This window comes from Furipterus horrens, unplaced genomic scaffold (assembly GCF_987537825.1).
Source record: "Furipterus horrens unplaced genomic scaffold, mFurHor1.1.pri manual_scaffold_16, whole genome shotgun sequence".
Lineage (NCBI taxonomy): Eukaryota > Metazoa > Chordata > Mammalia > Chiroptera > Furipteridae > Furipterus > Furipterus horrens.
The window spans coordinates 10,598,228-10,622,538 of NW_028327186.1; the positions used below are offsets into that span (position 1 = coordinate 10,598,228).

The 24,311-nt window shown below is 58.6% G+C and overlaps 2 protein-coding genes across 3 annotated transcripts; one reads left to right on the plus strand and one right to left on the minus strand.

Annotated features, from left to right (window-relative positions):
• The first annotated feature begins 1,053 nt into the window (after positions 1 to 1,053).
• On the plus strand, positions 1,054 to 7,801 carry ZNF710 (zinc finger protein 710). Of its 2 annotated transcripts, XM_090263695.1 has the most exons (4): positions 1,054 to 2,569; positions 4,814 to 5,005; positions 5,518 to 5,692; positions 7,420 to 7,801. In XM_090263695.1, the coding sequence occupies exons 1-4, from the start codon at positions 1,109 to 1,111 to the stop codon at positions 7,587 to 7,589; spliced, it is 1,998 nt and encodes a 665-aa protein (XP_090119821.1). In that variant the 5' UTR covers positions 1,054 to 1,108; the 3' UTR covers positions 7,590 to 7,801. The 2 variants fall into 2 exon arrangements, with proteins under 2 accessions (XP_090119821.1, XP_090119820.1); XM_090263694.1 differs by lacking the exon at positions 7,420 to 7,801 and having other exon boundaries at positions 1,055 to 2,569; positions 5,518 to 5,937.
• Positions 7,802 to 9,946: 2,145 nt separating this feature from the next.
• On the minus strand, positions 9,947 to 20,244 carry IDH2 (isocitrate dehydrogenase (NADP(+)) 2). Its single transcript, XM_090263636.1, has 11 exons — positions 20,033 to 20,244; positions 14,396 to 14,487; positions 13,310 to 13,475; positions 12,903 to 13,063; positions 12,675 to 12,818; positions 12,102 to 12,238; positions 11,750 to 11,901; positions 11,007 to 11,119; positions 10,803 to 10,900; positions 10,613 to 10,705; positions 9,947 to 10,308 (listed from the first exon to the last, which is right to left on the minus strand). The coding sequence occupies exons 1-11, from the start codon at positions 20,145 to 20,147 to the stop codon at positions 10,221 to 10,223; spliced, it is 1,359 nt and encodes a 452-aa protein (XP_090119762.1). The 5' UTR covers positions 20,148 to 20,244; the 3' UTR covers positions 9,947 to 10,220.
• Between the last annotated feature and the right edge of the window lie 4,067 nt (positions 20,245 to 24,311).

A 24,311-nucleotide genomic window follows, 5' to 3' on the forward strand; every position in this document is an offset into this window, starting at 1 on the left:
TGGCAGGGTAGGCAGGGAAGCCCCAGGAGCAGGTGGAACTTGAGAGAAGCTTCTGGGGCTGGCGGGAGGAGCCAGGAGCTAAGGGCTGGAAAAGGGTGAGCAGGGCAGGGCTCCACAGAGCGCCGGCGGGAAAGGAAGACACCCTTGTGCTCGGGGTTAGGACCCAGACAGGTGGGCATGTGGCTTTTTAAAGAACCTGTCAGATCGGAGAGGACAGCTGAGAAGCTGGGGGGCCCGTGCCTTCAATTTCAGATACTCGTCTCAAACGTGTGATCCTTTGCTGCACCCGTCTTTCAGATCAGATCCCGCGTGGACTGCCAATTGGCCAGTCAGGGGAAAAGCTGTATTTTTAATTGGAATAGGTTAAGATGTTTACATATGTAACATTTGGCTAATTGAGAATCAGGACCTGGGGTGGACCCATCATTTAGCATCAGAGGTGATGGGTGGGAGCCCCTGTCTGGGGTCAGCCTTGGTCCTAATTCATGTTGGCGTGTTGCCTTGTTTTTGCCCAATATATATTCTTTGCAAAAGCGAAGCACCTCATTCATATGGACAAACCGTTCCATGTGGTGACAGGTGGTTAACACCTCACTGTGGTCTCAAGGTCTGTGCAAAATTCATCACCTTGGCAACAAAGCCGCTGGGGCCACTGAGTGCTTTGGAATGAGGGATACTGTGTATACATTGGAGTGGACAGGGTCTTCTAAAATGGGCTTCTCAAAGTAGAAGACTCCTTAATTTTTTGCGATATCTGAGTTGGATGGCCGAGGAGCTGCTAAAGGGTGTGCAGAACATGGTTTGAGACGCACGTGGCCCCCCTGTTTTGCAGCTGGGAAGACTGAGGCCTGCCAGGGGGCCGGGTGTGCCCAGGATCCCGCAGGGAGATGGAGGGGGCGGGCGGAGACGAGGGCGTCGCTGCTCCTGTGCTTCTGTGTGTCCTGTGCCCAGAGCAGGAGGAGACAGCGGACACCGCACACCCCAGAGTAGCCGAACCCTTGCCGACTGTGCGTGTGTCTGTCTGTCTGTGCAGCAGAGAGCCGCAGTCCTAATGCGCCCTTCTCGCCTCCCCCACAGCAATGCCCTCCTAGCAGACAGCCGCCGCGGGATGGAGGGATTCATGGACTCGGGGACGCAGACGGATGCTGTGGTGGTGTTGTCGTTGGCGCAGGCTGCCGTGCTGGGCCTGGTCTCGGAGAATGAGCTCTTCGGAGCCACCATAAGCGCCGAGGCCTTCTACCCGGACCTGGGGCCTGAGCTCTCCGGGGCTGCGATGGGGGAGCCCGGGCCCCCTGGCCCCGATGTCTACCAGCTGGCCTGCAACGGGCGAGCCCTGGAGGAGCCCGTGGAGGAGGAGGTGCTGGAGGTGGAGGCGGCCTTCGAGAAGCACACCCGGCGGAAGACGCGGCCGCCTGTGCGGCTGGTGCCCAAGGTCAAGTTTGAGAGGGTGGAGGAGGAGGAGGAGCAGGAGGTCTACGAGGTATCTGTGCCTGGCAACAGCAAGGACGCACATCTGGCGGGGAACCCGGCCGAGGTGGCCGGTGGCGGCTGCGAGTCCCTGGTGCCCAGCAGCGCCGTCAAGATGATCGACCTCAGCGCCTTCAGCCGCAAGCCCCGGACGCTGCGGCCCCTGCCCCGGGCCCCGCGGCCAGAGCTGGACATGGCCCCTTACGACCCCCACTTCTCCGACCCGGCCCAGGATGGCTTCCCGGAGCCCAGCCTGGCACTGCCGGGGCCCGAGGCCTTGCCGGTCGAGTGTGGTTTCGAGCCGCCCCCGCTGGCCCCTCTGAGTGACCCTGAGGCCCCCGCCATGGAGTCCCCCGAGCCCGTGAAGCCAGAGCAGGGCTTCGTGTGGCAGGAGGCCGGCGAGTTCGAGGCGGACGCGGCAGGCTCCACGGCGGAGCGCCACAAGAAGGCGCAGCTGGACCGGCTGGACATCAACGTGCAGATCGACGACTCCTACCTGGTGGAGGCGGGCGACCGCCAGAAGCGCTGGCAGTGCCGCATGTGCGAGAAGTCCTACACGTCCAAGTACAACCTGGTGACGCACATCCTGGGCCACAACGGCATCAAGCCGCACTCGTGCCCGCACTGCAGCAAGCTCTTCAAGCAGCCCAGCCACCTGCAGACGCACCTGCTGACGCACCAGGGCACGCGGCCCCACAAGTGCCAGGTGTGCCACAAGGCCTTCACGCAGACCAGCCACCTCAAGCGCCACATGCTGCTGCACTCGGAGGTCAAGCCCTACAGCTGCCACTTCTGCGGCCGCGGCTTCGCCTACCCCAGCGAGCTCAAGGCCCACGAGGTGAAGCACGAGAGCGGCCGCTGCCACGTCTGCGTCGAGTGCGGCCTGGACTTCTCCACCCTGACCCAGCTCAAGCGCCACCTGGCCTCCCACCAGGGCCCCACCCTCTACCAGTGCCTCGAGTGTGACAAGTCCTTCCACTACCGCAGCCAGCTGCAGAACCACATGCTCAAGCACCAGAACGTGCGGCCCTTCGTGTGCACGGAGTGCGGCATGGAGTTCAGCCAGATCCACCACCTCAAGCAGCACTCACTCACGCACAAGGTAGGGCCCCCGCGCCGCCGCCTCTCCTGGCCCCGGAAGTTCTGGGTGAGACCACTGAGGGCAGCATCGGGATGGTCCACGGGCGGACAGTTCTCATTTTTATAGTTACGTAGTTAGAAAAAAATATGTCATTGAGGTCAGTTGTCTTTTAAATAGTCAAACCTGACTTATTTTTTAAAAAAAATTTTTTTTTTAATGAAATCTTTGAGGAACCCCTGGCAAGACCCAAGGAACCAGCTGGGGGGTCGCGGGGGCCTCCTTCCCTCCCCGCTTTATACATGGAAGGGACGGACCAGACAGTCAGACCTGCAGATGGGGTCCTTTGTTCCTCATAACAGAAGTATGTCACAACCTGCGACTTCCCTTTAGGAAAAAGCTAAATATATTTTGTTTAAAAGGAAACCCAGTAAGGAAAAACACTGGTGTTGGAGGAGTGCAGCTGGGTCCAGCCTACAGCTGAAGCGGCAGAGTAGGGCCATCCTATTCTCAGCCACGGCGTCTTCAGGCACAGCCGTGACCAGGCCCCCCAACCCACCCCCCACCCCCCGTCAGGCCGGTGGCCACCAGGCCTCCTCAAAGGCATCACCTGATGTCCAGGCAGGTGGAATGAGGCCCCTCAGGCCCCTAGCCCCACTCTGGCGCTCAGCCGGCCCCCCTGGTCCCCACCCCAAATCCAACCCACTGCCCCCTTTGAAGCGGCGTGCACAGAACTTCCTCTCTTCTTCCTGGTGGCCTCAGAGACGCCCCAGGTCGAACTGGTGTGCTGACCTCTCACAGTGGACGCTGCAGTGACCGTGGAGCCACGACGGGCCAGGCGGAGGCCCCAGCCCGCCCAGCGGCGGGATGTTTCCTGCCAGCGCAGACATGATTTATAGGCTCAGGCCAGGTGCTCCCGCCCTCAGCTGCTGGAGCTGCCAAGAGTGTCGTGTTAAGAAGGGTTCTGAAGCAGAATCTGGGCCCAGCCCTAAACCCGGAATGTGCCCGAGCTAAAAACCAGACGGCCGATGACGAGTGTCTGCGGGGAGGGGGAGTGCAGAGAGACAAGTTCACGGGCTGTGCACTTGCCATCTTTCGCCGCTGCTGAAACTCCCCCGCCGTCTGCAATGTGTTAAAAGATAAGTCATGCAGTGAAGAAAACCTGCAAGCCGAAAATCAAAGGCTAATCCAATTGGAAACATGCCTCTCGTCAGCCTGAATTTGTACAATGTGCGCGGCACTTGCCGGGTGCGCTCCCCCAGGGCAGGGCCCCCTGGTGGTCACACGCGTCTCCCTGTCTCCAGCAAGCCTGTGAGACCCGAGACACCACCCCGCCTGCTGACAGAAACAGACGTGGGAACCGGTCATTTATGATATGACCCTTGGTGCCGAACAGCACTGGGGACAGCATTGGTGGCCCCAGAACTGTCTGTCCCGCTGCGGTTCTAGCAGAGAGTTCAGCTCCCAGGTTTTGTCCTAACATTTCTTCCCAGATGAGGAAGGGGACACCCTGTGCCCGCGGCACCCTGTCCTGGTCCGGGGCCACCTCCAGACCATGGCAAAGCGTGCTGACAGTCCAAACCAGAGGGTTTTCCCAGCAGTCTTTGTCTCCTGGCGCTGAATGGCCCAAGCCCCGTCAATAATGAGACTTACCTAGGGGACCTGCTGAGACCCCAAGTCCCACTGAAGGGGAGTCTCCAGGGAGCATTCAACAAGAATCATCAGTGGTCCTGAGCACCAGGGACGGCTAGAAAAGTCTCTTTTGTGGGGTGGGGGTGGCAGGCTCCAAGTTTGAAGGGTCTAAATTCTACACAGATGTGAGTGTCTCTGTTCCTGAGGGGTCCGTACCTTTAATCATATCCTCAAAGGCGTCTGTGAACGGAAAAGACCGCTGAGAAGGAAAATACATACACGCTTCCTGGATCTGAGGAAATAATCCATGGCCACCAGGTCTTCTTGGCCACAGGTCCCTCCTGCCTGTTGGGAGGCTGGTTTGTAGCTCATGCCTGGTAAATGGTTGCTGAGTGAATGAAGAAATGGAGGAATGAATGAACCCAAACATTTGCCTGGTGAGCAGGAGACAGCAGGTGTGTAGGTGGGAACAATAAGGCCCAGCCAATCTAATCATGGAAGGCTTCCTGGAGTAGGTGGCCCTGCCCTGGCATTCTCCCCATGGTTTTAAACTAGTGGCACTTGTTTGCCACACCCCCAGAAAGTCACTTCCCAGAAGCTGTACAGATGCTCTGACCGTTGCCTCTACCCCCACAGGGCGTGAAGGAGTTCAAGTGCGAGGTGTGCGGCCGGGAGTTCACGCTGCAGGCAAACATGAAGCGGCACATGCTGATCCATACCAGCGTCAGGCCCTACCAGTGCCACATCTGCTTCAAGACCTTCGTGCAGAAGCAGACCCTCAAGACCCACATGATTGTACACTCACCGGTGAAGCCATTCAAATGCAAGGTACCCGGCCATCGGGCCCCGAGGCGGGACTGGCCCCCGGGTGGCCTGGCATGAGCGTGACTGCAGCCGCTAAAGCCCACTGCGAGGCAGCCTGGCCGGTGCGGGCGAGTCTGTATGTAGTCATACAGTTGGCCTGGCCGAGGGAGACTGCCTGGGCTTTGGGGAGCTGGAGTGGGCAGTGGGGGTTCGGATCCCACAGGTGGCTGGAGTGGTGGTGTTTGAGAGTGGCGGTCACGGCGCAGCCACAGGTAAAGAGCCCAGGCCCAGGACTCAGTGCGGTCGGATGTCCGAGCCCTGGGTTTCTGACCACGCCAGCTCTGGGCGTATGGGGCAGACCCACAGAAAGGGTGACCGGTGAGGAAGCTCAGTTCTCCGCCTCTCGGGCCTCTGGGGTCCCATAGGAAAGAGCTCCCCGGAGCGAGTGGGACTGCAGCCCAGCTGTGGAGGTGGGAGGGGGCTGGGGTCCTGGAGGGCGGGCTCCCCATGCATGACGGGCCCATGGTGTGTTCCAGGTGTGCGGGAAGTCCTTCAACCGCATGTACAACCTGCTGGGCCACATGCACCTGCACGCGGGCAGCAAGCCCTTCAAGTGCCCCTACTGCTCCAGCAAGTTCAACCTCAAGGGCAACCTGAGCCGGCACATGAAGGTCAAGCATGGCGTCATGGACATTGGTCTGGACAGCCAAGGTGGGTGGGCCATGCGCAGTGGACGGAGCGGGAGTGGTGCCCTCATGGGACATGCAGCAGCCTCCTGTCCGGTGAGGGGAGGCGGGAGGCTGGCCAGGCCCCAGGCCTCACTGGGTTGGGCTCAGGTCTGGAGAGGGGGCCCCCTGGAGGGCCATCGCGGTGATGACGGGACCTTCATGTATTCTTCAGAGGATCCAAGTGGGCTCACGTAAACGACATAATAAAACGAGTAACGTTTTATTGAGCGCTGATTGTGTGCCAGGCCTTTATTAAACCCATGTGACCCTCACAGTGAGGTTGGCGCCGTGTTACAGATGCGGAAACTCGAGGACAGAGAAATTGGGTCATTCATGCGACACCACTACACACAGGAGGTGAAAGACACTTGATCTCATTACTCAGAGAGGACGTAAAATAAATGGATGGGAAAATGGCAGCTGGAAAGATAAGGGAGAGCCAGGGGAGGTCACAATGCCACATGTCTGATAGGCATGCAGAAGGCAGCTCTGAGCCTCCCAGGAGCCAAGGCAAAGTGCGCTTGTCCCCACGGTCACAAGAGGGCTGCCGGTAACGCACAGCAGCAATGTGCTCCCTCGTTCACATCCAATGAGAGAGTAAGAGCCCGCTCCCCTTTGCTCTATGGAACCGACAGGAATATTCTAAGAATTCACAAGCCAGCCTTTCCTCGTGATTCATTGGCCAGAAGTGGATCCCACTCATTTGGCAGGGGGCGGTGGGCTTTCCCCTTAGACTAGCGGTTCTCAACAGAGGGGGTGAGTTTGCCCCCAAGGGTCATGCTGGCCAATGTCCAGAAACATTTTCGGTTGTCACAACTGGGGGGATGCTGCCAAGCATCCCACAATGCATAGGACAGTCAACACAACAAATGATATGGCCCCAAATGTGAACAGGGCCAGGGCTGAAACCCCTGCCTTAGACTTACCAAGGCTGCTACCCCCAGCCTGGGATCCATTTCTCCCCAAAACACATTACATGTCCTGGGTGGGCAGGGGCAGAATGCACACCCTCCCAGGGTCCCCGGATCACCCCCACTTGCCCTCCTGCTGTGACTCATTGGAAGGCCTCCAGTGTGGAGTTTTCTGTCTCTTATTCCAACAGTAAGAGCGTGATCTTAAGATATTAATTTGATAAAATTACAGGAGGCCCTCTCACAGTGTTTGCCTCCTCTTCTGTGTTAGCCCCCCCTGGGTGTTTGTCCTTGGAGGGCAAGGCCCCGGAGACCACCGGATAGAACTGGCTTCAAGCACCAGCGCTGCAGGTGGTCAGAGGTCAGCTGCCCCCCGCCAGGTGAGGCAGAGCAGCACAGCGGACGAAGACAGCGCCCCTGCCGGGGGCCCTTGCACAAGCTGACCTCTCCACACTGCCTCCCGGCCCCCTAACTGGGTCCCTGGGAGCAAACTGAGGAGCACTGCGTGCAGTGCCCAGCAGGCAGCGGGTGCCGTGCAGCGGGCTTTCCTGTGGCAAAGGGGACCCCATCGCAGGGAAGAAGTTTAGTGACTCCGGAGGGGCCCTAGAGTCAGGAGGACCCACAGAAGAGACCAAGGCCAGGCCTGCCCCCCACCCCCTGACCCCACACACAGCTCTAGGGCTCAGGTCTGAGTAGCCACGAGAGCCTGGGGCCTCCCCGAGTGGGAAGTCGCTCCCCAGTCACCCGCCGCCGCCCAGAAGAGGCGGCCCCCGGGCCTAACTGCGCCCCTCTCTTGCAGACCCCATGATGGAGCTGGCAGGCACCGACCCCTCCGAGCTTGACGGCCAGCAGGAGATGGAGGACTTCGAGGAGAACGCCTTCACCTACGCCGGCGCCGACAGCGGCACGGAGGCCGGCGTGCTGACCGAACAGGCCATGAAGGAGATGGCCTACTACAACGTGCTATAGCACACGCTGGGCCGCCTGCGCCAGGGTGAGGAGGGTCTGCAGCGTGGGGGTGACACCCGCGGGCCGTGGGCTGCGCCTGCCGCCGCCGCCACCGGGAAACGAGCTACTGCCCCCTGTCCCGCGCCCTCCCCTCGCACGGGTCGTTTGCACCACTGGGAACTTGGAGACCAAATGCGCCGCACCTCCGGCCCCAGCTGTGAACCTGAACCAGGCCCAGGTCTGCGCTCCGGGCCTGCTGCTGTGGGGGTGGGGGGCGGGGTGGGGGGAATGTAGATGGGGGACATCTGGGGACAGGCCACCAGGGCCCAGGTGCTCAGCGGGCGTCTCCGGGCCCAGCAGAGCTGGGGCAGCCATCTGACACTGGAAGAAGCGACCACTTGAGCCAGGCTTTGTTCCTCCTCTGGATGACTCCTGCCTCGAGGGTGTCTGAGCTCCCGGGCTGGTCAGCACTGCCCCCCCCCCCCCGCCACCCGCTAGCCCCCGGAGCCCAGAGCCACCTTCCCCACCCTGTCCTCGGACAGCCAGGCGGGGCCTCTGCCTTCTACCTCCTGGTGCCTCCTGAGCCCTCCTGGAGCTGGGGTGCGTGCAGCTCCGACCTGGCCATCAGGAAGGCAGGGTGCAGCCCAGCCCCCAGCTATCACCCGCTCCAGTCGGCCCCCAGAAGCGCGCTGGGGCAGGATACTGGGGTCCGCCCCCTTCCCCATGAACAGGGCCAGGACACACCGTGGCTCAGGCACACTATCGAAGACAGACAGAGGCCCCTCGCGCGAGGGTGCAGGGACCACGGGAGCTGTCCTCAGAGGAGGCCGAGGACCGCCTGTGCGGGGGAGGCTGGAGCACCTTTCTTATTTAGGGTTTAACAAGAGTCAGCAGGCTCCTGGGAAGAGCAACATTTAAAAAGGAAAATGAAGATCCTAGAGAACAGATGTTTTTTTTCCTGGAGCAAACGGGGGAGGATTCGGAAGATAATTTATTATGATTTTTCTTTCCAACTCTGTGCCGCCTATTACTTTTTCTGATGGAGAGCATTTTCTTTTTCCCAACGGACGCTTCCTTGTGTGCTGTGTCTGCTGTGTGCACCCCGCCCTCCCCGCACCCTGGAGCAGCCGGGCCGGGCCTACCACCCACCGGAGGCCAGAGCCGAGGACCCCGCTCGGCCAGCGGCTCGTTCCCTTCCTCGCCTGCTCTCGTCGCCTGTCCCCGGAACCGAAGGCTGCAGGCCCAGGGCAGGGAGACAGCACCTTCAGGAACGCTGGGCACCTATGCTCCCACACACCACCCACCGGCCCCCCGAGGCCTCCATGGGGAGGGGCAGGCAAGGCTGTCCCCAAAGGCACAGAAGGAGGGAAAGCCACCAACTTCAGCCTGGAAGCCAGGTGGGGAGGGCAGCCGGGGGGAACCACTTTCACATGCAGCCGCCCCCAAGGCTGTATCCTTAGTGAAGGACCAAGCCAAGCCTCAGGTGGCTGTGGTCAGGACTGACGGGAAGACAAGGTGGCCTCAAGGTGGCCTTGGGAACAGGCAGCCAGGTGCCAGGTGCGCCTTCTCTGCTACAGCTCACACTAAGCAACACGGGAGAGGGCTGAGCCCACCCCCCCCAAGCCCCCCAGGTGCCCGCCATGATAACCCTCAGGTGGCAGTGACCCCGTCACTGTAGAAGACATTTTCTCCTGCTGAGCAGAAGCATCATCCCCTGCAAACTACCTCTTCCCACAACGTTTTTCTCCCCTGGTACCAAAAAGCACCCTGTACCTCCTCCTCCTCCTCCTCCTCCCCTCTCCTGCCAGCGCAGTGGCCTTGGTCTTGGACACCGAAGGGAGAAGGTGCGGGCCCCACGGCGGGGCTCTCCTCCCCCGGCCCCGCCATCGGCAGCGGCCCTCTGCGAGGCTCGATACTTGAACGCCCCCGCCCTGTGCCTTGGACGTGGGCAAAGCTGCGCGAAGGGGACGGCGCAAGTCACACTCTGAGCTGGGGGGCAGTCTTGGCAAGGCTCCTGTCCTCATCCCTCGCCCCAACCTTTGCAAAAGAGGCGTGTGGCCTCGGGGTGACCTGGAAACTCCTGAATGAATTCCACTCTAACTTATTTTGACGTGTACACAAACCGACCGTTTAGAAACTACCACTCGTGCAGAGCCCTACTGTGTTTTTACGTTCCTGTTTGAAAAAGAAGTTTACTTAGCAATAATTATAAATAAATGAATATTCTTTAGCGAGGCGGCTGTGAGTGCTTCTTTCCACTGTCCCCGTCCCCGCCCCACCAGGAAGGACCTCCCAGCCAAGCTTCCTGGCCCACCCAGCAGGGTGTCTCTCCAGGGCCTAGCTGCCTCCTTTCCCTGAGGGACAAAGACACCAGACGGTTTTGTGAAGAGAGTTTAGTAGCTAAATATGGCACCATGTGTTCCACGGGCAATATAAATTACAGTATGCCAAACACACTGCCTGGCTGAGGTAAATCACACTGTCCCTGCCTCACGTCACCATGAGGGGAAACGCAGATACTTTTAAAAACATTTCGCTTAAAAAAACTGTCCCCTAGGAAGGCCTCCGGAGAGGGCTGGGAGGCTCACCCTCCAGCACGTGTCCGAGGAGCGGCGTCCGCCGTGGTGGGGCTGGGCAGCGCTCCCCACCCCACTACTTCTGGCCCAGGGCTTTGTCCAGGTTGTTCTTGATGGTGTCCAGGAAGTCCGAGGTGTTCAGGAAGTGCTCATTCAGCTTCACGCTGCCAAGGGAACACCGCGTGCGTGAGGGGCACAGCCAGGCCACCAGGCCAAGGTCGCCTGGGGCCTGCTGCGAAGAGGCCACAGCAAAGGCAGCAGGAATTGGGAAGGTCTGGCTGTCCTTCTGCAGGTGAATGGGCACCTGGGTACAAGCCGTCCTGGGAGAAGCTGGGAGACAGGTACGGGAAGAGGCGGGGACCTGTCCTGCCCCTGCAAAGCTGACTGGAGGGGACCTCTGAGAAGGTGGCCACTGCTTCTTCCCACCTGCCCGGGAGGCCAGCCCTGCCCTCTACCCAGGCCACCCACTTGCTGAGGCCATGGATGCAGCCCGCCAGGTCCTTGGTCATGGCTCCGCTCTCCACCGTCTGAACGCACACCTTCTCCAGGGTCTGGGAGAACCTGCAAGGCACGGGGCAGAGTGAGACCGTAGCCGGGCACAGCCAGGACCCTGCACCCGCCCGCCCCGGGCCGGCTCAGGCCCCTGCCCCGCACTCACCGGATGAGGTCCTGGTTCCCGTCCAGCTTTCCCCGGTGCTCCAGGCCACGGGTCCAGGCGAAGATGCTGGCGATGGGGTTGGTGCTGGTAGGCCGGCCCTGCGGGCAGGGGCCGCAGGGGAATTAAGAGCCAACAAGGCAACAAGGGGGCAACCTGGACGCCGCTTCCCACCTCAGAGCCAGCGGGCTCCATGCCCACGCCTACCTTCTGGTGCTCCCGGTAGTGGCGGGTGACCGTCCCGTGAGCAGCCTCAGCCTCGATGGTCTTTCCATCCGGGCAGACCAGCACGGATGTCATCAGGCCAAGGGAGCCAAAGCCTGAAGGGTGGAAAGACCCTCCTCTCAGTGTGGGCACCTCTCTCTCCTTAGACAACCTGGATTGAGGCGCCCCCCCCCCCCCCGCCCCGGCGCTCCTGCTGTCACTCAACTCATGTCTCCACCCAGCCCCCCCTCTGAGTGGGAGGAACACGTTTCTGGCGCGTCAGCCCTGGTGGTGGGTCCCCAGGGCCCCGCACAGGGCAGGGGAGCACTCAGAGGTAGGTGTTACTGGCCTGTTAGCACACATCTGTGGCCCCACCTCCAGGTGTCCCCAGCCCGTGGTCCCCAGGGCCCAAGATGCCAGAGAGTTCCGCCCACCCAGCCTGGCTCGTGGCCAGGAGGCCCATTCAAGCAGAAAGAATAAAGCCAGCATGTCACAGCGAGGGCTTCATGGGCTGCTCTTTTCGGCTACTTAGAAACTTTGTGATGTACTTCCAACGCTCCCACATCCACTGGCGAGCCCTTCCTGCCGTCAAGGTCTCCTGAAGTTCAGGGGACCTTGCAATGAACTGGCAAGCAGACTCCTGCTGCTACACTAGAGACGTTTTCCACCAGAAGGGCCTGGAGATGACCCCAGCCAGAGAAGCCGCAGGACCACCGCCCCCAGGGAGCAGGGCGCTCCCGGCGTACCCTGCGCCAGGATATCCGACTGCACGTCCCCATCGTAGTTCTTGCAGGCCCACACGAAGCCGCCCGAGGACTTGAGGACCTGAGCCACCATGTCGTCAATGAGCCGGTGCTCGTACCAGATCTTATTCTTGTCGAAGTCGGTCTTATAGTGCCTGGAAGCACAAGGGCCTGTTGCGGCAGGAGGGCAGGAGGCTGACAGATTGGGGATCCCCCCCTGAGCCAAATGTATGGGGAGGGCGACCTCCCCAGGTAGGATGCCGGCTGGCCAGGGTGAGGAGTGGGGAGGGTGGGGAGCGGGGACAGGAGGAAGGGCTGTGGCACCCGTGAAAGCAGCTTAGGGAGAGGCCGTTACTTGTCGAAGATCTCCTGGAAGATGTCCTTGAAGCGCCCGTCGTAGGCTTTCAGAATGGTGTTCTTGGTGCTCATATACAGCGGCCACTTCTTCTGGATGGCGTACTGGAAGCAGCTGTGCGCAAAACCCGAGATGGACTGCAGGGGGAAAGAGAGGTCCCTGGCATGGTCCCCCGGGGCCTGGCTCCACCCAGGAATAACACCCCTGCACACGACGCTGTCTGGCGATCAGGGTTCACTCAGCCCCACTAAGTGAGCATCTGTTGTTTCTGTTCCCCCAACTCCCCGCTCCCAACTTCTGGAAGGACATAGCCCTCAGCTTCGCTTTGGAAAGCTGGCAATTCTCAGACCATATGGCTGGGATGGGAACGGGGCCTGTCTCTCGAGTTGACTGTGCATCTGGCTTATCCAATCAGAGCTCTTCTCCCTCTCGGGGCCTCTGTGATTAGCTCAGAGCGGGTCATGTGAGCCCCAGGCTAGCACTTGTACTGGAACCAGCCAAGCTGGCAGGGATAAGCCTGGAGCCGGGGAGGCCAGGCTGGGGAGAGGCGCTCGGGCTCCGCGCCCGCCTCACCTCGTCCGTGTTATACATGCCCATGCCCACGCCGCCGGCAGGGAAGTTGTACACCTCCCACTCCTTGGGACTGCTGCCATCCTTGGGGGTGAACACCATCTTGAAGGTGCCGGCGCGGTCGGCCACAAAGTCTGTGGCCTTGTACTGCAGAGACGAGAGGAGGGCTCAGGCCAGGGGCTCGCGGTGCGGGTCCCAGGCTGGCCAAGCCCCGCTCCCTCCACGGCCCACCTGGTCGCCATGGGCATGCCTGCCAATGGTGATGGGCTTGGTCCAGCCAGGGACAAGGCGGGGGATGTTTTTGCAGATAATGGGCTCCCGGAAGACAGTCCCACCGAGGATGTTCCGGATGGTTCCGTTGGGACTCTTCCACATCTTCTTCAGCTTGAACTCTGGAGGGGCAGAGGTAAGTGGCCCTGTTGCAGCCCCCACCTTCCCGCCAGAATTTGAACCCCAAGCAAGAACGCAGCCGGATGAGGGTCCTAACACTCATCCTAGAGCAGCAGTGGTGTCTACAGCATGAATGTGTGGGTGCTGGGACCCGATTCCCTGGCTTTGGGACCCAGCTCCACACCTGATGTGTACGTGGTTTAACCTGTGGTCACTCCCCAGCCCCTGCCTCGTCCCAGCCCCTGCACCTTCCACACGGGCCTCATCGGGAGTGATGGTGGCACACTTGACAGCCACACTGTACTTCTGGGTGGCCAGAGCGGAGTCGATGGTGACCTGGTCGTCAGTCTTGTCACGGTGTGGGAGCCCCAGGTCAAAATACTTGAGTTGGACGTCCACGTGGGGCAGGATGAGCTACAGACAGACAGACGGCCAGGGCAAGGCATTAGCCTGGAGGACTATGATTCAGGGGCATGTGCAGGCTATGACAGCAGACACTGAGTCAGGGCTGGGGCGCAGGAAGGCAGCGACGGGGAGGGGCAGCGCAGCTCAGGGCTGGAGTCAACCGTTGCTCAGTGGGGCCCGGCCGCAGCTGGAGAGTGGGCAGCAGGCCAGACGCAGCCCCTAGCATGCACCCCATGCACCCCCACCCCCCGCTGTGGCTCATCCACTCAGCCAAACCCCATCCCCAAGTACGTCTGTGTTCCCCAAACTGTGGGCTCCCAAGTCTTCCCCGTTCAGAAGTGGCGATGCTCAACCTTCCTCTTGTGGACATGCACAAATAACGGGGTCCTCACACGGACAGCACGCTCTCCCAGGGAGACCCCAGTGACTTGGAGAAGCCGAGAGGCCACCTAGGAAGCCTGTGCCGTGGCAGCTGGAATGTATCACTGTGCTCAGCACCCTCCACAGCCACCGCTCATGATGACACCCCAGAACCACGGAGAGAAGGTTAACTCCATGCACAGCCTTGTGTCCCTGGACCCTAGCCCTGCGCTCCTTTTGCTCCCTGGAGGAAGCACAGCGGAATGGAGGGGTCAGGGTGGGTGGGACACGGGATCAGTCTGGAACCCGCACACAGAGCTTGGCACCAGCCTGAGACACAGACTGCTGAGGACAGGCCACTGCCAGACATCACACGAACCAAGAGTGGTCTAGACATGATGGAAGGGTGGACAGAAGGAGGGAAACGGGACCGCTGCTGCCCACCAGGGGGCGGCTGAATCAGGGAGATGGGTGGGCTGGAGCGGGCCCAGGAGAGCTGGGCAGGGACGGGACCCTGGGCCCGGCCAGCCATGGGGAAAGCCGCCCACTTGGGGAGGGAAGTACAGTACCTTCTCCTTGATGAACTGCCAGATAATACGGGTCATCTCATCCCCGTCCATCTCCACCACCGGTTTGGCCACCTTGATCCTCTTGTCAGCATCTAGAACGGAACACAGACAGCTCATGACGCCCCTGGGGAGGCGGGTGGGGAGCCCCTCTCCTTCCCACCAGGCCCGCCCTTGGCAAGGATGGAGTGGTGGTCAGCCGGAGCCCAACTGCCCAGTGTTGACACCCCTTCTTCAGAGCAGCTCTGGCTGCTCAGAGACCTGGACGCCCCCACCAGGTATGGCCAGCTAGGACCCGTCTGATCGGCTCCCCTGGGATCTGAAGGCCGAGGAGACAACCCAGAGGATCAGAGCGGGCTGGGGCTGCCCAGGGCGGCCCAGAGGGTCCTCTCGTCCAATCCATGCAGCTGTACCAGCCACCCTGTGTCCTTCCAGTAACCCCAGCAATAGCACCCTCTCAAAGCCAGCCAGTCACTCACTTGGTCTGTTGCTTGCAACCTGAGAACCTGCCTAACTTGAGGCAAAGAGGGACTCTGCTGGCACCTCCTCTGTGCCTGACAAGTGTCCCCCACCTGTTAATCCTCTAACTGCTCCCCAAGGGAGTATTACCTCCATTTTCAATGCCCTGGTTAACTGCCCGAAAACAAAAGGATTCACACCTTGCAGGATGGGATAGGAAGCAAGGGCTCAGGGCACCTGGGAATGGAGCTCAGGTCCGCCAGTCCGGCCAGAGACACATCACAGGACCGGTCGCGAGGTGGACCCAGGTCCTGGGGAACGGCGGAGCGGAAACCAGAGCCAGGGTTGCTCTTCAAGGAAATCCTGACTCGTGAGGAAAACCCCACCAATAGTCCCGCCAATGCTCCAGCAAGAAGTCGCGCAATCAGTCCCGCAAACACTCCCAGGTCTCCAGTTGACTGATGGTTCTCTCCCCCTCTTTCTCTCTCCTTTCCCCTCTCTCTAAAAATAAAATCTTTTTTTTTTTTAAAGTCAGCAGTGCATCTCCCTGAAAGCAAACTTCCCGGAGGAGCTGGGGGCAGCGCTGTGAACCGAAGGAGCAGAGACCCGTGTTGTTGAACCCAGGAAGTGTTTCCTTAAATACGAAATTCTGGCCACGGTTTAAAAACCAGGAGACCATAACAGGAACAAATAATAATAATAACCCGATTAATACAGGGGAAAAGGACATGAATAGATACTCTCCAAAGTGATTTTTTTTTAAAAAGGCCAACAAGCTCACAAAGAGATTCAACATCATTCCTCTTAGGGAATTTTAAAACCACAGGATACCACCTAACGCCCATTAGAACGGCGACTATCAAAAAAAAAAAAACGAAAACAGAGAAAGCAACCAGTGCGGGTGAGGATGTGCAGAAACTGGAACCGTGGCCCTGCTGGTGAGAATATACAGTAAATGGCGCAGCTGGGACAGAAACCCAGGTGGAAGGAGTCACCGTATGACCCACCAATCCCGCTTCTGGATACAGTGACCTTGACATTGAAAGCAGGGTCTTGCACACCCGTGTTCACAGCAGCATTATGCGCCAGGACCATGAGTGGGGAGCAACCAGTGTCCGTCCACACATGGATGAGCAAACCAAACGTGGCATGAGCCTTCAAGAGGACAGGACTTTGGGAGCTAATCCAGAAAAGCTAGGAAACAACTTTCCTCCTAAAGATTAAACAATATTCATGATTCTAAGTTGGTTTTCTTCTTTTTCCAAAACACTGATTTGTTCCGTAATTTCTGCATTCATTGTTGTTGTTTTCTTAAATACTTTATTTTCAGAGAGAGGAGAAAGGAGGGAGAGAGGGAGAGAAACATCCATGTGTGGTTGCCTCTCACACGCCCCCAGCTGGGGACCTGGCCCGCAACCCAGGCCGGTGCCCTGACTGGGAATCGAACTGGCTACCCTTTGGTTCGCAGGCTGGTTCCACTGAGTCACAGCAGCCGGGGCTGATACTTAAGTTTTTTAAAGACTAGGCTCCCCACCTCTTAGCCATGGATGTACCTGCTTTGAAACTAAACAAGGGATGGCCTCCATGTTTTAGTAACGTTGGAACGACCTCCATAGATTTTCCTGCTTGTTCTTTCGTTTCAGTTCCACAAAGGCGATTTCATTACAAGGTGGCACACTTACAGAAATGGCATGTTCTGCAATGTTGTGTACAGACATAAACAGCACATACTACCATGCGGCATGCTGACAGATGTCACAAGAGGCCGTTAGGCCGACTGTCCTCCCTGTCAGGGGCTCGTAGCACTCAACACCCAGTAAGGATTTCAAAACCCGTCCCCGGTTTCAGGATCTACCTGCTGCTCCCAACTCGAGGCCCAAGGTCCCCTGAAAGGCAGCCGCGCCCAAGAGCATGCGTCTGCCACATTCCTGCCCGAGCTCCGCCAGCACGGCCCAGCGGAGCACGGAGCCCCGGTTCCAGGAAGCAATCCGGGAGACATTTTAGTAATTTCCCGCCTTTTTCTCACACCCACATCCTAACCATCCAAAAATATATATCCTATTAACTCTTCCTTCAAAATACATCCAAAATCCAACCACTTCTCACGACTCCCGGGGCCCACCACCCTCGTGTTAAAATATAAACCAGGTCGTGACAGTCTTCTCAAAACCCTGCAAAGCCTCTTCCCTCAAGGCCAAGGTCCTCAGAAATGGCCTGCAAGTCCCCCGTGGCCCCCGCGAGCCGGCCCATTGGTCACTCACCATCTCGCCCTCTGAGCCAGCCTTGTACACGCTCAGGCTCCTCTCTGCTTCTCCCACAGGCAAAGGTGTCTCCGCCACCTCGGCCTTGACCCTTGCAGCTCCCACTTCCCTCCATAAATGCTTCTTCCTCTCCCACGGGGCTTCGTTCAGGACGGTCTTTCCTGGCCACACTACCCACACTTCCACGCACACCTTCCTTGATTATTTGTTCTCCTGTTATCACAGGTCACACCAGCCCACATCTCTCTTGTGTACTGTCTGTCCCCACATTAGAGTTTAAGCTCCAGGCCCTGACTGGTGCAGCTCAATGGATTGAGCACCGGCCTGCAAACCAAAGGGTCGCCAGTTCGATTCCCAGTCAGGTCCCCAGCTAGGGGCGTATGAGAGGCAGACACACATTGATGTTTCTCTCCCTCTCTTTCTCCCTCCCTTCCTCTCTCTCTAAAAATAAATAAATAAAACCTTTTTTTAAAAAAAGAATTTAAGCTCCATGAAGGGCAGAAATCTTTGCCTCTTATTCCCAGTTCTGTCCCTAGCACCTTGTACAGTCTCTGGCACCCTGCAGAAGCACAGTATTTGCTGAAGGCATGAATGAAATGTGCTTCCCCCGCCCCCGCCCTGCTGGGAACACAGGGCCACACGGAGGCGGGTGACTTCGCACCATCAGACTTCACCAGACCAGCAAAAACACGCACAGTGGCAAGGCTGCCAGACAACAGGCTGCCCGCTCTGGACAAGCTCACAATGTATAGTGCATTCACACGGGCCATCTGCCGGCACTTTAAACCCGGGTTTGCAGAAGTATACAGTCCAGGGCAGTCTTCCAGGAATCAGCAGATTCCAGCACCTCACACCCCAACCAGAATCAGTGCACAAGGCCTCAACCTCACAGAGAAGATCTGGGGTCGGGCGCCAGGTTTTCCAGGAAGGCTTTTCCTCCAAACGGACTGAGCCTAAACACAACCACCCAAACCAGCTCTGATGGGGGTGGGGGACAGCTGTGATCTTATCTGATGGGGTTGAAACAAGGCTCTGGGAAGAACATGTAAGAACTCTATGGGTGGGTTTGCCAAAGCTTGAACAATCTTTAAATAATGTGCCCTGGAATCTAGAAGAGCAAGCAAGTCACCAAGATCTGAGGAGTTAAGGGCGGTTAAGAAAATCAAGACGTTCCACTGAGCGGTGAGTGGGAGCCCATCCTCACCTCTCCAGACCCTCGCTGATAAAACCCCACGAGCCATCGCCGGAGGCCTGTGAGTTGCAAAACTACAAAAAGACACACGTGGGAATCACCAAGTAGCCAAGGTACAGGGTGTTTTAGCCCCAAAATACCCTTCCCTTGTCATCAAGGGGAATGACAACCATTCAGTCTTCAGCAGTGTTGCCAGGCGCCAAGCTAGGAGAGGTCACAATTGTACGGTCTGGTCTCATGTCCAACTCAAACACTTGGCGGGCTTCCCATTAATAACCAACTTACTTGGGGACTTCTGGAGGGACCTGCAACTGACTGCTTTTTTTTTTTTTTACCTGCTCTTCTTATGAGTCAACAAAATCCAGGCCCCTAAAGGTCGTGCACGTGTGTGTGTGTGTGTGTGTGTGTGTATGTAGCAGGGTGGGGGGGGGTGTTTCTTTTCTTTTCTTCTTTTTTAAAATCATCTGTGCAGAATAAAAGGGAAAACTGGGGAACATATTTAACTTGCACCTGTTTTGCTGAAAGGTGGTGCCCGATGGGAAACTTGGTTTGGGGCTTGGGCGCATTTGGAACTTCGGGTTGCAAGGCTAACCCTTTAGAGACAAATCCTATAAGTTCAAAAGCAGAAATGCCCCTTTCTCCTTGGTGGGGGGTTGGGGAGGGGCAAGGGGGGGCGGTTTTGGGGCGCAAGCTCTAGTCAGCTGATCCCACACTAGGTTAAAGATTACCTACTCTGGCAGTAAGGCCAGGCCGCCTGGGCCCCACCCCCCTTCCTCGCCCTCCTGGCTCACCCCAAGGGACTCCTGGCCAGGTCAGGATAGGGGTTTCCTTGACAACAGGCATCCGACAGGGCCAAGGGACCTACACTGTCCTCTGCCGTGTGCATCAGCCCTGGAGATGCAGGGAGCAGCAACGCCCACGTGCCAGCCCGCGGTGATTATGGAGGTACAGGCCACGTCCTGCTTCTCAAGACCCGACTGCCAACTTCTCTGCTGAGCAGGGCGCTAAGGGTACCGCAGAAGCTGTGAACAGCCATCGGAAGGTCTCCGCGCCGGTGAGCTCGGCAGGGCCAGCGAGCAGCGCAGGAGCCGCGGGCCCGCCAGAAAAGACCGATCAAGCCCAGGACAGGCCCAGGACGGAGCCTCAAGTGCAGCGACAAGGAGAAGCGTCGGGAGTCCAAACAAAGGGGCAAAATGAAAAGCACGCTCCTCCAGCTGTCGCGCAAAAGGCTCCAAAAATAGCCGACGAGGGCCTGGCAGCGAGGAAGGACGACAGCGCGCCTGGCTGAAAAGGAAGGGGAAGTGGGTGCCTCCTCCCTCCCGCCTTTGTCTGAGCAGAGTCGGCCCGCGAGGAGCTCCGGCCCCGGCTCGGTTGCTCGTCTCCCGCCAGGGCGGGCAGGATCCCCGCCTGGTCCCGGACGCCCCCAGCGCCCAGGACAGTTGTATCTGGGGGCGCGAGGCGGCCAGGAGCTCCCCCCGCGCACGGCCGCGGAGCTGGCATCGCCCGGGCCACCAGTTGCCACCGTCTTTCAAGTCCCCACCGCGGCGCCTGGCGCGGCCTGGAAGCTTGGGGCCGGGGACCTCGGAGAGACGCCGTCTCCGGCTCTTTGTGTGCTCAACTCCGCGATCCCCGGCCCGCGAGCGTCCCGGTCGCGCTCCCTGGTCCCCGCCCGGAGGTCGCCACGTCGCGGAGCCCGGCGCGCACCCGCCCGGACCCTCTGGCACTCACAGTGGCGCCGCGGCGGGTCCTGCAAGTTGGGGCCTGTCAGGGCAGCCGGCGCCCAGGCCGGCCCGGAGCCCGAGGCCCTGCCGAGCGAGCGCACGACCCTCAGGTAGCCAGCCATCCCGAGCAGGAGAGGGAACCAAGCGGGCAGGCGAGATCTGAGCCCCGGCCGCTGCTCCGGCTGCCTGGCGGCGGGCTGCCCAGACCCGGGCACCCAGAGCGCGGGCTCGGCAGGGGCGGGGCTGCCGGGGCCGCCACCCCATTGGGCCTCGCCGGGAGTGGGCGGGACCAGGCCGGGCCGGCCCCGCCCCTGCGCGCAGCCGGAGCTTCACCTGCGCGAGTGGAAGCCCGGCTGGACCGGCGCCAGAGGCGGGTGAGACCCTCCGGAGCCCGCGCGTGAGGGTCGGCGCTGGAGGATTCGGGGAGCCCCTAGCGAGGCTAAGCCCCTCTCCCTCTCTCCAGGACGCCCCATTAAACTCAGGGTGTCAGCTGCTGACACAGCTGACACCCAGGAAGGCAAATCTGAGGAGACACCTGCGTCCTTCGCGTCTCCTGGGCTGAAACCCTGAGGCGCGTTAAGGAAGCGCGCGTTCTGCGCTCTGGGGCGAGGACCGTGGGGACCTCAGGTCTCCTCAGTTCGCTCTCAGCTCCTCCTGCCCCGTCCACGGGTCGTGTAGACCGGCGGGAACCCCCCTCTGCGTCTCACCAGGAGGTCCAGCTGCTAGCCCCCCGAAGGCACCCAGCCGGAGGCTCTTTCCTCCCGTCTGAAGGGCGAGTTCGCCCAGCAACGGGCCTGCCCACCGCCCCGGCCTGGACGACCACGGTGCTTCCAGGTGGGTACTCAGCACGCAGCCCGGGCTGAATAAACTCAGCGTTTACCCAGGTAAACAGTTCCGTTTTTTGCCTGTTTTCATAGAAAAGACGGTACTGAGTGGTTCCATCATAAACAACCAAGTCAGCCTCTCTCTCTCTCTCTCTCTCTTTCGTCACCCATTTTCTTGAAATGAGACACCAGCAGGGCTGGGGTTTTATGTAGAAAAATCTGACCCCAGCCCCCCACTTTCCCAGTCACAGTGCGCTCCAAATACATTCAGCCTCTCCCGGCTCCTTCACAGTCAACATGGCCAGATGGAGCGGGCCCAGGAGAACGACCTTGGATTACAGACTTGACAACTTCCTTCTCCCTGTCCCAGCCAGGCAGAGCTACTGCTCAGGCCCGGAGGCCTACCCCCCACCCCAAAGTTTGAGGCCTCAATGCAATGCCTGCTCTTGGGCCAGAATGTCCCAGAATGACCCGTTACCCTTTCACTCTGTCCCAATTCTCTTGCTCAAAACACAAGCAGAGCCCTGGCTGGTGCAGTTCGTTGGACTGAGCGCCGGCCTGTGAACCGAAGGGTCCCTGGTTCGATTCCCAGTCAGGGCACAGGCCTGGGTTGTGGGCCAGGTCCCCAGTTGGGGGCATCCAAGAGGCAACCGCACATGGATGTTTCTCTCCCTCTCTTTCTCCCTCCCTTGCCCTCTCTCTAAAAATAAATAAATAAAATCTTAAAAACACACACACACACACACACACAAGCGGAGACCATGGAAACCTCTGGTATGTGGCCCTCATGCCATCCTGGTATTCTCAGCCCTGGGCCTCAAGGTCCATACCTGTAAACTGGGAAAAGGCACCCCCTGCGGAAGCTTCTGACCAAGACTTTCAGCATTCAGATTCAATTATGTATATCATTCTGCCAAGTTTTTTTTTTCTTTTGCTTATTGACTTTACACTTGATCTTAGCCAAAAGGCCGAGAAGCGATGCTTATTGACTTTAGAGAGAGGAGGAGGGAGGGAGAGAAACATCAGTTGATTGCCTCTTGTACACTGACCAAACCCGTAATCCAAGCATGTGCCCCGACCAAGAATCAAACCTGCAACCTTTTGGCTTATGGGACAGTGTCCAACCAACTGAGCCACACCGGCCAGGGCCCTACCAACTTCTGAAATGGTCATAAAGTAGTTGCTGCTCACTCCCAGGGGCTCACCCCTTCCTCCACATGGTCCACCAGTATGTCAGCGGCCTGGCCAGAGGCCGTGCTGAAGCCTCAGTGCGTTCCAGAGTCTGGCCTTTGCCTTTGCCTTTGCCTGCGGAGGGAGGAGGCTGGGGGCACACGTATCCTTTGCTAGCACAGCGGCAGCCCAGGGCAGCAGAGGCAAAGCCTTGGGTAAACTGCTTCTCACTGCCCGCCTCCCAGGGCTCCAGTTCCAATACAGTGTCTGTCTGGCGAGGCAGCTGGTGTCAGCTCCGTTGGCTCAGAGAGGTTAAGACACTTGTTCTAAGTCACACAGCGGGGAAGTGGTAGATCTCTCGTTCATACCCATATACCTGGCTCATAGATCATTACTCTTTTGAGGAGAAAGAAAGGGGAAACCAGAGGCCTTATGTAATGTATTTTTTGGAATTCCTGGTAGTGGCCCTGAAAGCCACTTCAGAGACAGATGGTGTTTAAAGAAAAGGTGCTTAGACCCTCCAGTTTGGTCAGCAGAATTGGAACGCCCCTCCCTTCCACACTTGTAATCAAATCCCAATTAGTTATTGAGTCTAGGTCACGTGCAGTTTCCCTGCGGAAACACAAAAATTCTTATCACTCAGTCCCTGCCCCTCAGGAGCAAGACACATATCTATGCGATCCCATGAAGCAGGCACAGAAGGACATGTCCCAGGAGGAGTTTAGGTGACCTGTCAGGCATCTGGCAAAGAGAAAGTCACCCCTGAGCGGGGAGGCCCTGGTGAGCTTAGGGGAGGAGCATCCATGAAGCTGGCTCTTCAGGGATATTTAAGATCTCCTGCAGGGAGGCTGGACAGGCAGGCTGGGAGAGGTGAGGGTCTTGAATCTTTCTAGGCAGACAGTCCAGGACGTTCCTTCTGTGGGCTGTTTGTTGGCAGGGGGTGACATCTGTCCACAGCAGCGCCTGGATGTTAGGGGATCAGGCCTGGGGAAAAAGGAAGGCCAGGCTGCCTGAACCAGGGGCAGGCCTGACGGGGTCCCAGAAGGACCCCAAGAAGGGCAAGACTCCAGAGCTGGTGCAGAGATAGAATAGGCAGCTCCTGGACCTGGAGCAGGCGAGGAGTCAGGGACTCCCGTGTGTGTCCATGGGGCAGGAAGGATGGTGCTGCCATTATTAGCAGTCAGAACCTAGGGGCAGGAGGGCCGTGGGGATGTGCAGAGGGCCAAGCTATTTATGGTCATCTCTAAAGCGATTTCCCCAGCGGCCAGCCCGTGGTGCTCCCTCCCTCCTCTCCATCTGCCCTCCCCTCCGCTGGCAGCCCCGGGGCAGTTACTTCACAGTCAGATGTAGGCAGCAGCTCTCCAGTGCCGAATGCAATAAAGTCAGAAACGCTCATATCATTTCTGAGCTTTCGCCTCCCTCCTCCTCCTCCTCCTCACCTACATTTCATCTCCCCAAGACCCCGAACTTTAGCCACTGCCCAGAATCACCCGTGCCTCTGCACCTTTGCCCTGTCCCTTCCTTTCATCACGTGGACTCTGTCCACTCCCCATGGCCAGACCTGACTCATTCCGGGTGACTGTGGCCAAGCCCAAGCCCAGCTTCTGCAGCCTGCACGGGGGTGGGAGTCGGGGGACCCAGCAGCATTCATTGACACCCGAGTCATCATACAAGGTGAACAACCCCCAGACACCCTCTTAATAAAAGAGACAAAAAATAAAAATAAAAACTTACTCCCACAGTATCAGGCAAGGTCCAGAAATAATTTTGGAAGATTTAAACATACCATTTGATTTCATGACATTTTCTCAGAGGTTGCTTAAGCGAGCCCTAAAATTCCTAATACAACCAGGAGGTTGGAGCAAGAGGAAAATGATGGAAAGGTAACGTGACCTTCCCAGAGCTTGAAGGTTGCTCCCTGAGCTGAGGTCCTTTGCTGCTACTGTCTCCTTGCCTGGGCGAGTCAGGTCCCCTCTTTGAGTCTCCGTTTCTTCACCTGCAAATGGGCGCAGGAACACCTACTCCCAGTCATTATTAGGATTGAATAGATTTATGCAGATGAAATGCTTAGAACGGTCCCTGCCACACCTCTCGAGACACAGAGTGATGGTGGTTAAACTATTCATTCACGTGTGTCCACTCCACACCAGTTTCCTGAGCTCCAGTGGCGTGCCAGGTGTGACCCAGGGGTGGACAGGAGTGCACAGCTCATTCCTGCAAGGACCTTGGCCCCCTAGGGCTGTTGGGGAGATGGATGTGTAATCGGGTCATTTCAAAATACAGTGGACGTGG